At 38.8% G+C, this 14,964-nt stretch overlaps 1 protein-coding gene across 1 annotated transcript in view; it reads left to right on the top strand.

The window, feature by feature from the left end:
• Positions 1–215: 215 nt before the first annotated feature.
• NKAP (NFKB activating protein) overlaps positions 216–14,964 on the top strand; it is an 18,084-nt gene continuing 3,335 nt past the window's right edge. Inside the window, exons 1-8 of the mRNA XM_001914804.5 lie at positions 216–832; positions 3,213–3,293; positions 6,922–6,992; positions 7,173–7,313; positions 8,949–9,012; positions 10,753–10,862; positions 10,955–11,030; positions 12,018–12,167. Of these exons, the coding sequence (XP_001914839.2) occupies positions 447–832; positions 3,213–3,293; positions 6,922–6,992; positions 7,173–7,313; positions 8,949–9,012; positions 10,753–10,862; positions 10,955–11,030; positions 12,018–12,167 (1,079 nt within the window). The 5' untranslated portion in view covers positions 216–446. The remainder of the gene's footprint in view (positions 833–3,212; positions 3,294–6,921; positions 6,993–7,172; positions 7,314–8,948; positions 9,013–10,752; positions 10,863–10,954; positions 11,031–12,017; positions 12,168–14,964) is intronic.

Raw genomic sequence — 14,964 nt, 5'->3', positions numbered from 1 at the left:
CTCTCCTTATTTTGCTTGGGATTGGAAAGAAAAAATTGTGTGTGCGTGTGTACTCCTACATACATACAATATACATACAAACATATACGTATATAAAATTACATAGGTTTTGTTGTTTATACGGCTGCTCAGTGAAATGTGTCATGTCGCCGTGTGTCGTCCTTTCCTTCAAGTATTTCAACCGAGCAGCTTCACTCGGAACCGGAAGAATGCGCGGACTCGGTTGCCTCACCGGCTCCTTTATACCGATACACACATCCCGTCCTGTCGGCAGAAGGCCCTCCTTGGTTGGGGACGGGATTTGTCGACTTACCCGGAACTGTTCCCAAGCTTTCCCAGGTTTGGGTAGTGGCGCGGCCTGGGGTCCCGGGAGCTAAGGCGCCGAGATCTTCCCAGGCTCGCGAGAGCGCCCCTCCTCCCGCCCCGCGGGGGACCCGGCAGCAGGGATGGCTCCGGTGTCTGACTCGCGCAGCCCAGAGGGGGAGGCCTCGGGCTCTGGGGGGAAGCGCCGCAGTTCGTCGAGGAGCCCTAAGCCCAGCAAATCCGCCCGCTCCCCGCGGGGCCGCCGCTCCCGCTCGCACTCTTGTTCTCGGTCCGGGGATCGGAACGGCCTCAGCCACCAGCTGGTCGGCCTCAGCCAAGGCTCCCGAAACCAGTCCTACAGATCGCGCTCGCGCTCGCGCTCCCGAGAGCGGCCCTCTGCGCCGCGGGGCACCCCCTTCCCTTCTGCCTCCTCGTCCGCGTATTATGGCGGCTACTCACGCCCCTACGGGAGCGACAAGCCGTGGCCTAGCCTCCTGGACAAGGAGAGGGAGGAGAGTCTACGGCAGAAGTGAGTGACACGGCCGCATCTTCTCTTGCACGAGCCCACCTGCCATCCGAGTGCGATTTATCGTTCATCCCGCTTTTGACTCTTCGCATTTCTTTCTCCGCCTGCCTGCGCCCATTTTCATCCCTTCCTTCAATCCACCCACGACAACACCGTGTTCGCCCTTTTCTTCCCTTAGGATTCCACTCATCCTCGAGCCCCTTCATGCAGTGCCTCTGGTCTCCCGCCACCCCCTTCTGCCTCCTGGCTTGTATCGGACATGGCCAAGAGCCTCAGACCTACCGAATTACAGCATTTCCTTGCTTGTCTCGTTGTCATTCGTGAGCATGTTTTCATTCCCCACTAGACTGAGCTCTTGGACAGGAGGAGCCCTATTTTATTGATCACAAAATTCACAGTGCCTAGCACTTTGTAGGCGCGCAACCATTGCTTGTTGAATGATCAGACAAGTTTGAGATGATAACACGATATGTAAACGGAAATGCTTTGTAACGAGTTGGGAAAGGTTGAGATTAAGGGTTTAAATTGGAGAGAAGAAGAACCTCTTGAGACAAGATGATTGAATGAATGTAGGAAAAGTGACCGGCTAAACTGGAGGTTAGGCTGTGTTGATAAAGGTCTTGTTAAGAGGTCTCAATCTTGACCGTGAAAAATGAGGTCAGGGTGAGATCGGGTCGCCTCGAATGAGAGTATTGAAGTAGAAACATGGCTAGTTTAAGAAGGAGAAAGGAAAAGGGTTATAATTATTGCTGTGTAAGCCTTAATATCTAATGCTTATTGAGTGTTAAATGATGTGTCAGACACTGTACTAAGTGCTTTAGAGACACTGTGTGTTTAAAAAAACAAGGAATTTAAAAGTATTGTTAGAAGCATTGAGGGGCAGGTTAAGGTTCGAACCGCTGAGAGAGGTCTTCATGAATCGTTTTCTTCCAGGAGTGGGAAGTCGTAAAGCACAGTGATGAAGAGGACGCGCTCCGGAATCAGACTGCCCGAGTTTGAGGCCGTGCTTTGCTACTTAATAGTTGCGTGACTTTGGGCAAATTACTTAACCTCTCTGAGCTTCATTTCTTCCCAATTTAAAAGGGGATACAATTAGCAGGAAGGCTTTTAGAGTTGTGATGATTTAGTGCCTGGGCCCTAATAAATAGTCTTTAAGTGTCAGCTATTAGGGTTTCGTGCGTGGGAGCAGCAACAGTGAAAACAGGCCTGAGTTAGGTTGGAGACCTACCTCTCCAGATTCAATGTTTCCAAAGTTCCCCCCCAGGCTGTGTCAATCAAAAAGCAACCAGCTTCTTAGTGGACAGTCTTCACCAAAAGATGTTGGAACTTCTTGGATGAAATTTACATTCGTCCATTTAGAAGATAAGTGATTTATCTTGAGAGTACACATGAAGCCGGGTGGCAGCAGGAAGGAGAACTGAACTACTTGCTCTCTGCAGCCTGTCAGGCATTCTTCCCTGTGTGCATATATTCCAGCTTCCGTCCTAAGGATGGCCCCTTTTAGATTGGCTGTTTCTTCCAAGTGGGAAACCTGAATCTGATTCTGCATGATTATAATACCTTTCCCTCTGAATAAAGAAGTAAAAAAGTAGTTTATTCAGACAATCAAACCAATTATATTTACTTTGTAAGGTTTTTTGAAAAATAAGTGGAGTCACAAGCAGCTAAACTTTGAGGAATTGAGCCTTAGTTTTTGTGGTTTGTTTGTTTATGAGTAATAGCAAAAATTAAAAGAAGAAATCGCAAACATAAAACAAGAAAAAGAATTTTAGTGTCCTTCAAGAGTAGAGAATGTACTCCTTTTCCAAAGAGGAATTAAAGAGAAAACAAAAAACAAACCCGTGTCTCAGTGAGTACAATTTTTGTCCAATAAAACTTTTCTTTCATTTTCAGAGCTCCCTTTGTTTTCTGCTTCTAATGCTTCATTTTTATTTTCTTCATTAGTTCCTGAGTTTCTGAAAATGGAAGATTTGACCAAATCAAAAATAAAGACTTCTGTTTACTTTCATAAATGTGTGTAAACAAATGAAGTGATTTCCACACATGAAACTGTTTCTGTCACATACTGGGGAAGGTGAAATGAGCAGTTAGGAGCTTTGTCCTGCATGCGGCAGAAGGGATGCACTGGCCAGCCTCCCGGGCTGCGTTTCTGGCCCGGCCTCTCTGGCTGTCTGTAATCTGTACCGTTTGATAGTATGATCAGAACATAAGTGTTGTTCTGATAGATCGTAAGTGTTAAGTTTACGTTTAAACCAAGTTTTTATTAATTTGTTTAAAATGTAAAGGGAAAATAGGACTTAACTGGACTCCTTTGAATTTGATTATATATTTAGGAAACAGAATTTAGTCATGGAGTTATAATTTACATGCTTCTGTCTTCCAGGAGATTAAGTGAGAGAGAGAGAATTGGAGAATTAGGAGCTCCTGAAGTATGGGGACTTTCTCCAAAAAATCCAGAACCAGAGTAAGTGATTAAAAAAAATATTTTTTAAATATAATGTTTAAATCCAGAGTCTATTGTCAAAATTTTGTTAAGCAAAGAACTTTAAGTGCAGCTCATGTTTTTTCTTCTTTCTTTTTTTTAATGTTCCTCATTTTTTTTATTGAGGTAATATTGGTTTATAACATTATATAAATTTCAGGTGTACATCGTTACCATTCGATTTCTGTATGGATTACATCATGTTCACCACCCAAAGACTAATAACCATCCATCTCTTTCTTGTGATTTACGCAGTTCTACCCCTTAAATTTTAAAAACATGGAACCTACCTAAGGATTAAAACCTGTTACTAGTGGATTTTTAGCTTGCTAATTGTTGTCTTTAAATTATAATTCTTGGGGTGCTAATTTCCTGTTCATAGGAAGTTCAGTCTTAAGTAATGCATTTATATTATTTTGAATTATTTTTTCCCAACCCAGTAGCAGATTGCATGTCCAATGTTAGTATTACAAAAGGATTTTTTTTAATGAATATACCGATATGGTTTTGTTTAGTTTTCCTGTATCCAATACTATCTAAAGGCTTAATGCTTTTTTTTTCCTTATTTTTTTTTCTCTTTAGCGCTAATTGTTAGCTGCTTCTTCCCTCTCCTCTATTTCTTTGTCTCCTTGAGGTTAGTTGAGATAGTGTGCTTGACAGGGAAACCTGTCATTTGTGACAGGCTGATAAAGCATTGTTATCTGAAACTTGTCCTTTTTTATTTTTAATTTTTATAAATGTTTACAATTTTTTTATTAAAGTATAATTGACATACAACATTCTATTAGTTTCAGGTGACAATATAATAATTTGATATTTGTATATATGGTGAAATGATCACCGCAAAGAGTCTAGTTAACATCCGTCACCATACATAGTTATAAAAGTTTTGTGTGTGTGATGAGGACTTTTAAGATTTCCTCTCTTAGCAACTTTCAGATACGCAATACAGTATTATTAACTATAGTTGCCATGCTGTACATTACATCCCCACGACTTATTTCTCTCATAACTGGAAGTTTGTACCTTCTGACCACCTTCATCCATTTCACGCACCCCCCACCCACCATTCTCTGGCAACCACCGACCTGTTCTTTGTATCTATGAGCTTGGGTTTTTTTTCCTTTAAGATTTCACGTATAAGTGAGATCATATGGTGTTTGTCTTTCTCTGTCTGACTTATTTCACTTAGCGTAATGCCCTCAAGGTCTATCCATGTTGTCACAAATGGCAAGATTTCATTCATTTTTATGCTTTGATGAACATGGGGGTGTGTATATCTTTTTAAGTTAGTGTTTGTGTTTTTGGATAAATACCCAGAAGTGAAATTGCTGATCATATGGTAGTTCTATATTTAATCTTTTGAGGAAACCTCTGTACTGTTTTTCATAGTGGCTGCACCAGTTTACATTCCCACCACTGTGCACAAGAGTTCCCTTTTCTTCACATCCTGGCCGACAATTGTTATTTCTTGTCTTTTTGATAATAGTTATTCTTTCAGGTGTGAGGTGATATCTCATTTTGGTTTTGATTTGCATTTCCCTGACGATTAGTGATGTTGAGTATCTTTTCATGTACCTGTTGGCCTTCTGTATGTCTTCTTTGGAAAAATGTCTGTTTAGCTCCTCTGCCCATTTTTTAATTGGATTGTTTCTTTTTTTGGCTATTGAATTGTGTGAGTTCTTTATATATTTTAGATATTAACCTCTTATCAGATACATGATTTGCAAATATTTTCTCCCATTCTGTAGATTGCCTTTTCATTTTATTGATGGTTTCCTTTCCTGTGCAGAAGCTTTCTAGTTTGATGTAGTCCCACTTGTTGATTTTTGCTTTTGTTGCCTTTTCTTTTGGGGCGTCAAATGCAAAAAATACTGCCTATGTTTTCTTCTAGGAGTTTTATGATTTCAGGTCTTACGTTCAAGTCTTTAATTGATTTTGAGTACATTTTTGTGTGTGATGTAAGATAGTGGTCCAGTTTCATTCTTTTGCATGTGGCTGTCTGGTTTTCCCAACACCTGTTATTAAAGAGACTGTCCTTTCCCCATTGTATATTCTTGACCCCTTTGTCATAAATTAATTGACCATATATGTATGGATTTATTTCTGGGCTCTCAATTCTGTCCATTGATCTGTGTGTCTGTTTTTGTGCCAGTACCATGCTGTTTTGGTTATTATAGCTTTGTAGTATATTTTGAAATCAGGGAGTGTGATGCCTCCAGCTTTGTTCTTCTTTCTCAAGATTGCTTTGGCTATTTGGAATCTTTTGTGGTTCCAGATAAATTTTAGGATTATTTGTTCTATTTCTGTGAAAAATGCCATTGGAATTTTTATAGAGATTTCATTGAATCTGTGGCTTGCTTTGGGTAGTATGCATATTTTAACAATATTAATTCTTCCAATTCATGAGTATGGAAAATCTTTCTATTTGTGTCTTCTCAGTTTCTTTCATCTGTGTCTTATAGTTTTTAGCATACAGGTCTTTCACTTCCTTGCTTAAATTTATTTGTAGGTATTTTATTCTTTTTGATGCAATTATAAATGGGATTCTTTTCTTAATTGATCTTTCCAGTAGTTCATTATTATTGTATAGAAATGCAGCAGATTTCTGTATATTGTTTTTTTATCCTGCAACTTTACTGAATTCATTTATTAGTTCTAACAGTTTTTTTTGTGGAATCTTTAGGATTTTCTATATATAATATGTCATCTACAAATAGTAACAGTTTTCTTCTTCCTTTCCAATTTGGATGCCTTTTATTTCTTTTTCTCGCCTAATTGCTCTGGCTAGGACTTCCAATACTCTGTTGAATAAAAGTGGTGAGAGTGAGCATTTTTGTCTTGTTCCTGCTCTTGAAGGAAAAGCTCTCAGCTTTTCACCATTGAATATGATGTCAGCTGTGGGCTTGTCATATATGGCCTTGATTATGTTGAGGGGCTGAAACTTGTTCTTATAGATACCTTTGGAAAATGCTTGAAGAATCTGAACTCAAAGAATTAGAATTGGAAGGAATCCTAAAAATAATTTTCTAGGCAACACCTAAATTATTCTAGCTGTGCTCTTCAGAGGAAAAGATTCTATGACAGAGGAATTCCCTTTCTAAACGATTAGAGAACTTTAATAATACTCATTTTCAGGATTCTCTACAACAGAGTGAGGTCTCTTTATACTGCAGAGTGTTAAGTTCTTTCTGCTCTGGGGAAACGGAACACTTGCTGCCCTACTGTATGTCCGTTACACACGTGGAGTAAAATTGTGACTGAAGTCTGCCCTCAGCCTTCTTGTCTCCAGTTTCTTTCATCTCTCCTTCTGGTTCCTCTTTGCTTACTTTTGTCCTTTGGTCTCTTCGGAACATATAAATCCTCCATGCTGCTGTCAGTTTGAATGGCGCTTTGTAAACTGTAAAGGCATATGCAAGAGTAAATGATTCTGTTATCACGAAGGTGGCAGAATCTTGAACTGGACTCTTACAGAAGCGCTCCAGTATCGCTTTTAATGGTCCTTGGACAGTCAATTTGCTACTGAAAAATTTTAATTCCATATTTTTATACTCTAGGGTCCATATGTCATCACTTTTCTGATTCTTACAAGCATTTTCTTTAAATTCAGCTCTGATGAACACACACCAGTAGAGGATGAAGAACCGAAGAAAAGCACCACTTCAGCTTCCTCTTCAGAAGGTATTTTTATAAATACGGAACTTTTTATTGAGAAGTTAAAGTTTATAAATAGTTGAATATTAGACTTCGCCTTTACTCAAATTGCCTATCATCTATTCCTTTTCAGTATTTCAAATACAATAAAATTGATACTCAGAAATACTTCTTTAGAAATTACTTTTTTATTTGTATTTTATGTAGAGGAAAAGAAGAAGAAGAAGAAATCTAGTCATTCAAAAGAAAGATCTAGGAAAAGAAGAAAGAAAAAATCTTCTAAAAGAAAACACAAGAAGTATTCTGAAGATAGTGACAGTGACTCTGATTCTGAAACAGACTCCAGCGGTAAGAAAACCATCCTTCTGCAAGCCTTGCTTCAAAACTAGTTGTACTTCTTAAAGCTTATCTTAGAAGAAGGCTCTTAAAAACAATAGTAATAGCCAAGAGTTTTTGAACAGTCACTGACTTCGTGCCAGGCACCCGCTGAGTGCTGATACTCGTTCTCTATTTAACGCACACAGTAACTGTAGGCTCCATCTTAGAGACGGGGAAATGGAGGCGCAGAGCAGGTTATAAGTACCACACTCCAGGTCACACTGGTGGGATTCAGTCTAAGCAGGGTCACTCCAGATTGGTTGTGTGTAGTTGTACAAGGCCTGTGGCACCAAACTAAGTTGGGGTTGGTCTGCAAGACGCGTGGTGCCAAACCGAGTCGTACAAGCCTGCATCAGCCCCGTGGAAGGGTTCTTTTGTGTAATTCTCACACTCCTTGGGCACCTTTGTGCAATTTTCAAAAAGGCACACCCTAAAGGACCCCCTTCAGGCTGGCAGCTCATTTATGGAAGACACGGCCTGTGGGCTGGCGCATCACAAAAGCCACCTCTTTGTGCCTTCTCCTGGCTGATGACTGACAGGGTACCTCCTCTGGGGACACATCACACAAAGGGGCCCCTTCCTCTGATGTCGCCTGGGTTTCCTGGCCCCCGTGGTCGCTTTTCTTCCTCATTGCTGGAAGACTGAACTTTCTTAAAGCACACACCTGAGCATGTCAGCCCCTGCTTAAAATCCTTCGGCCGCCTCAGGGTAAAGGTCAGACCTGACTGATCCCCCTCTAATCACATGTACCCTGTGCCTCCCTCTCACAGCGTCCTCTGTAGCCTGAGAACGGCTTCTGTTTCCTCAGTCTGCCATCTTCCTTCTCTTGACTCTTACTTGGTGCCAAGAGCCGGTCTGCCTACAGTGCCATCTCTCCCTGCGTGCGGCTCGGCTTACTCATTCAGCGGCGGGCACGTGTTTCTTTCGTAGTAAAACTGCTTCAAAGAAAACTAGCTTGAGTCACCTTTTCCTGGTCCACCATTCCTCAACCACCCTCCCCAAATCGGCCTGATTTTGAGACTCCTCTGTATACCCAGAGCACCCCGCACCTCCGTCTCTCACTCCGGATTCTAATTCTCTCTCCACCTCTGTCTCCTCCTTAAGCCTGAGCTCCTGGAGAGCATCCTCCCCGACACACAGATTCTTTTCTCTTTTCATCATGAAAAGATTCAAACATTCAGGAAAGTAAAGGGAATAGTATAATACCACATACATATCACCTAGATTTTAATAGTTGTTAGTATGATGACATATTTGTTTCAAATATGGGTTCTTTGCTGAGATATTCAAAGTAAATTATAAATATCACACTGCCACCCTAAAGATTTCTGTATGCAGCTATAAAAAGTAAGAACATTTTCCAACTTAATCACAATACTGTTATCTCACGCAATAAAATGAATAATCCTACCCTCTATCACCAAATACTGAGCGTGACTTTAATTTCTAGTGCCTACCACATTTCCTGACAAGTAACAATAAATGTTTGAATGAATTAGTTTCTCTGTAACAACAAATAGGGCAGTAATAGGATATTTATCTACTCGAAAGTATTGGGGTTTTAGAGTTAAAATTTTTTTAATTGTAATGTGCTCTAATTTACAGATGAAGATACAAAAAGGAGAGCAAAGAAAGCAAAGAAAAAGGAAAAGAAGAAGAAACACAGATCGTCAGTTTTTTCCTTCAACTTTTATCATGAAAAAGTTCAAATATATATAAAATTACATAAAATAGTATAATGACCCCCCATATAACCATCACCCAACTTTAACAATTATCAACTCGTGGGCAGTCTCCACTGTCACCCCATTATTTTGAACCAATCCCAGATATTATTTAATCCATAAGCCAGCACATTTCTCTAAAAACTAGGCATTCTTTTTTTGTGTGTGTGTAAGGAGGTTTGGCCCCGAGCTAACATCCATTGCCAATCTTCCTCTTTTTGCTTGAGGAAGATTGTCACTGAACTAACATCCATGCCAATCTTCTTCTACTTTATGTGGGATGCCACCACGGTGTGGCTTGATGAGCAGTGCTAGGTCCACGCCCACGATCCTGGGCTGCTGAAGTGGAATGCGTGAACTTAACCTCTACGCCACCAGGCCAGCCCCCTAGGCATTCTTTTTTAAAAAAAAAAAATCATAACCCACAATACTGTTATCAATAACAATCCTCAACTCGATAATTCCTTAACTCACAGGGGTTTTTTGTGCAGTTTTTTCAAATCAGTATCCAAATAATGTCCATAAATTGTGATTGGTTGATGTCTCTTACATCTCTTTAAATTGATAAGTTCTCCTTCCCTTTTGCTCATGTAATTTATTTGTTGAAGAAACTAATTCGTTTGTCCTTGGGAGTTTCCTGCAGTGTGGATTGTGCTGATTATGTCCTTGATGTGTCCTTTTAACGTGTTCTCTGTCCTTTGTATTTCCTGTGGATTGATAGTTAGATCTAGAGACTTGACGAAGTTCAGATTTGAGTTTTTGGCAGGAATACTTCCTAAGTGGTACTACGTATTTCCACCAGGAGGCAGATAATGTCTACTTGTCTCTTTTTGTCGTATTAACAGCCATGCATGTTCATTGCCTAGGTCCCTTATTTCATTAGGAATTGCAAAATAGTGATAGTCTAATTCTGGCTTTCTTCACTTATTAGCTACAATAATTCTATAAGACAAACCTACCCGCATCAATTATTTGGTTACCCTGAAGTACAGTTTGCCTAGGAAGGGCAGGATAATTGCTTACTTTTGTTGTTGTTGTTGTTTTTAAAGATTGGCCCTGAGCTAACAGCTGTTGCCAATCTTTTTTTTTTCTTCTTCTCCCCAAAGCCCCCCAGTACATAGTTGTATATTGTAGTTGTAGGTCCTTCTAGTTCTACTATGTGGGACGCTGCCTCAGTATGGCCTAATGAGTGGTACCATGTCCACGCCCAGGATGCAAACTGGTGAAACCCTGGGTTGCAGAAGTGGAGTGCACGAACTTAACCACTCAGCACCGGGGCTGGCCCCTACTTTTTTGTTTTATGAGTTTTCAAAATAATGAGTTGGATTTGTTTAGTATCGTTATAAACCCAAGAATTCAAACATATTTGATGTATATTAATCCATTACACTTAAAATTATTTATGTTCAAATTGGTAAGAGCTGTTTTTTAAACTGCTTTATTTCTGTTACCTTTCTACAACATGAGAATAGTATTTCATTGTTCCCTTTAGGGATCTTTTTTATAGCGAAACATGATTGGTTAAATAAGTGAGAATATTTTTTAATTAAAATTCTTCTGTAACAAGTTTGAATAAGCTGAGAAGTCAGATCATTTTAATGCAGTCTTTCATTGCCTTGAAAAAATAATGTGCCCTTTAACATGGGAGTATTAAGTTCATTTGTATCCAATTATAATCATTACAGGAAGAAATACAAGAAAAAGAAGTCTAAGAAGAGCAGAAAAGATTCCAGTGATTCAAGCTCTAAAGATTCCCAAGAAGAGTTTCTGGAGAATCCCTGGAAGGACCGATCAAGTAGGTTCTTCGGATAGACTTTGACTCAGAACAAACATTAAATTAACCAGTTAGTCAAAATGTGAATATGTCTCTAAACATCTTTTGTGCAGAGCCTGAAGAACCCTCAGATTTGATTGGCCCAGAGGCACCAAAAACACTTGCCTCTCAAGATGATAAACCTCTGAAGTAAGTAACAGTGTATTTACAGTACCTACAGTACCTTCCCCAAAGTGTGGCCCTAACTTACCTTTCCAAGCTTCTGTCTCTCTAATCCCTTATTTATATCCCAGGTTCCAACTGAGCTGAACTAAAACTTCCTTGTATTTACTGGGTACTTTCCCACATCGTGCCTTGTTCACTTTATTTCTTCCTCCGACATGCCCTCCCTTGTTTTCCCAGCCCTGGTTTCTCCCCAACCCCAATTTCTTCCTGTTAAAATCTTTACATCCTTCAAAGCCATTTTCAAAAAGAGGGGGCATGTGTGATTCCCAATACCTCCCCTCCATAAGTAGATGTGATTCCTACCCCTTTAATCCTTTGTTCTTCATAGCGTTTTCTATTTCTTTTGTGCAATGTATTATGTAATCTATGTTGTATTGCAGTTATATCCTTATTAATATGTAAATTACACAGGAAGAGAGATTAGTTTTGTATTACCAGCTTTGAATTTAATAAGTGCTCAAGAAGCATTCAATGAATTGAATGAAGGGATGGTAGTTTTTAAAGTGCCCTTGAATGAAAGTTAAATAGATAATTGTTACTGTAGATAATTGTTACCATTATTATTGGTGATAGGTCTAAAAAGTCAATGCTATTTTGAGATATATTATTTCTTTACTTTTTTTGTTTGTTTAAAGGCAAAAGGAATTCACTGGAGGCAAAAGCAGTAAAGGCAATATCTGTAGAGATAAATTGATCCCTAAATGTAAACCATGAATATGTACTCACTCACATCAATTCTTTTGTTCTTCCAGAGTATCTCTGCATTTCTGGGGTAGTTATATAGGTCATAGTGCAGTGTTCACTAATTAATTTCATATTGGGCTTCCCAGCATGCTGCTACTCAGTAACTGTTGTTCCTGCCTTTTTCTGAGAGAAAATGTTTTTTTGTGATCTCTTTAGATGATGTGCTTTTTACAGTGAACCTTTTCTGAATTCTGAATTACTTTGTAGCTATGGCCATGCTCTGTTACCTGGTGAAGGTGCAGCTATGGCTGAATATGTAAAAGCTGGAAAACGTATCCCACGAAGAGGTGAAATTGGCTTGACAAGTGAAGAAATTGCATCATTTGAATGCTCGGGTTATGTAATGAGTGGTAGCAGGTATGTTCTTGGCATTGAGGTCAGTTTCCATGATTAGATCTTTTCCTTCTTTTTCACTATCAGAATTATATTTTGGTGGTTGATTTTCATTAAGTGATCATTCCTAATGAAAAGTAGAGTATAAATATTGGTTTAATATTGGTTTTATTGGTATAAATGTGGTTGTCAATTTTAGTTGACAGCCTCAAACTCAAACTCAGCTATATCTCCAACTTTAAAGAATCAGTCTTTCCAGTGTCCTTTCCTAGTTCATCTTTTGGTACAGATAGTTTATCATCTGGAGGATATAGTTAAATTCAGCTATTTATCACTGCCCCAGGAGGAATGTGACATTCTGGTAGTTAGGAAAGGATTTTCATGAGACAGTGCTTCCTAGTTTCTGAGTTTGCCTTCAGTTCTCTGTGGATTCTGAGAATGAAGAACAGAGATTATGACAGACATCAGGTTCAACATGGGGAAATGAATATAAAATTAGGGAAGAGAAAGGAAAGTACCAAAAAGAACGATGAGAATGAACTAATAAGGCATCAGTACCAAGATCAAACTGAATTTTGGATTTTTTAAACTTTATAAACCTTTAAAAGTAGGTAAATATTTTTAAATGAGATTGGAGGCAAATACTTGTAGAACCCCTGAAGCACCTCCAGAATCTTGGAATTCTGAGGACTGACATTTGAAAGCATTATATCTGAGGGCCAGCACAGTAAGAGAAAAAAGAAATCAAAGGCAGAGGATTGGAAAGGAGGATGTAACACTGTCAGTTTTTGTGAATGATGTGAATGTTTACACAGAAAATCCTAAAGAATCTTCAGATGAATTATAAACAATAGGAGGGTTTAACAAATGGCTGTATATAAGGTTAATACACAAAAATCAATTGCCTTTCTATGGACCAGCAACAAACTACTAGAAAATGTAATTAAATTTCAAAAACAACATTTTTAATAGTAGCAGAGAATATGAAGGACTTAGGAATAAATCTTAACAAAAGATATTGAAGACCTCTACAGGGAAAACTATAAAACTTTATTAAGAGGCATTAAAGAAGACCTAAATAAATGGAGAGATACCATGTTCGTGGATTGGAAGGCAATATTATAAAGCTGTCAGTTCTTCCCAAATTGATCTGTAGATTCAGTGCAGTTCCAATCAAAATCACAACAGAGTTTTCCATGAAACTTAATAAGGTGGTTCTAAAATTTATATTTATATTGGATGGTGGCCAAGAATAACCAGGTCACTTCTAAAGAAGAGCAGGAAGATAAGATTTGCCCTACCAGATGTGAGGACTTATTATGAAGCTTACAGCACTTTAGAAAGCGTGAGGGAACAAATGAATTATTCAGTGGAGTAAAATCCAGAGCCCAGGGTCAGAGCCATACATGTATGGAACTTTGGTATATGAAAGAGATGGCATGTCAGATCAGTGGGGAAAGAAGGAATTATTCAGTAAATGGAACAGGAAAAAAGTGGTTATCCATATGGAAAAAGATGAAAGTAGAACCCTATATCACCATATTTAAAAATCAGTGCAGCTAGATTCAGGACGTAAATGTCGGAAACAACTTTAACACTCTTAGTATAAAACATGAGCAGATATCTGTTAGATCTTGGGGTGGGGAAGCGTTTCTTAAAGAAGACAAAAAAAAAGCACTAACCATAAAATAAAATATTGATAAATTTGCCTAGGTTAAAGGTAAGAACTTTTGTTCATCGAAAGACATCTTAAAATAAGTAAAAAGACACGTTCCAAGCTGGAAGGAGATCTTGCAATATACATAACTGATAAAGAGTTAGTATTGAGAATATTTAAAGAATACCTATAAGCAACCCAAAAGAAAAGTGGGAAAATGACACAAACAGGCATTTGTCAGAAGAGGAAATATATATGGCCTACACATACATAAAAAGATGTTCATTATCATTGGAAATGGAAATTAAGAACATACTGAAATACCATTTTACACCCATTGGTAGACAAAAGTTCAGAGTTGTAATAATACCAAGCATTTGAGACGATGTGGATCTACAGAATCTCTTAAATGTTGCTAGTCGTGGTGTAAATTGGTACAACCACTTTGGAAAATAGTCTGACATCATCTTGGAAGGTTGAGCATTCATATACTTTATGACCCAGCAACTCCATACCTCCATACTTCAAAGAAAATCTTCAATGTACCAGGAGACATGTACGTAGATGTTTATTACAGCATCATTCACATAGCACTTCCTGGTCCAGATAAACTGCTCTACTCACAGTACCCTGAGCAACCTAAATACATTGCCATTTCTATCTCCTTGTCATACATTGACTCTCCATCCTGCCACTCCCCCACCTTCCAACAAATTTGAAATGATTCTACCCTCTTCTCCTTACTCAGTTTTCTCTTTTTCTAGACATAGCTCAAGCTTCATCTTGAACTGATTGTGTAGGATTGGTTACATATACATAAAAGGCAGGTTTTCATTTAGAGGAAAGTTTTCCCTCTAAATAAGCAGACCTTTTGAAGATGATGAAATAGTTCCCCTCTGCCCCTGCCCCTGTACTTTCCTGATTTGGCCCTTGGGCTAAATCCCTTCTTTCTTTTCTTTGAGCTGCTACTAGATTCTAAGGAAGTTAAATCCACTCACAAAACTCACCAAAAAATTCAATTGTAGATTTAGACTTGGTTCTTTTGGTTGTATGATAAATTAGAAACTTGAAGAAGTTCTGCCTGATAGAGGACAACTTAAGTCTTTCATCTATCCTACTATCAATTCAACAAAAGCACACACCACCTAGGAAGTTTAATAATTT

The sequence above is a fragment of the Equus caballus genome, chromosome X, assembly GCF_041296265.1.
Source record: "Equus caballus isolate H_3958 breed thoroughbred chromosome X, TB-T2T, whole genome shotgun sequence".
NCBI lineage: Eukaryota > Metazoa > Chordata > Mammalia > Perissodactyla > Equidae > Equus > Equus caballus.
This window is presented reverse-complemented; position numbering and strand designations above follow the sequence as displayed.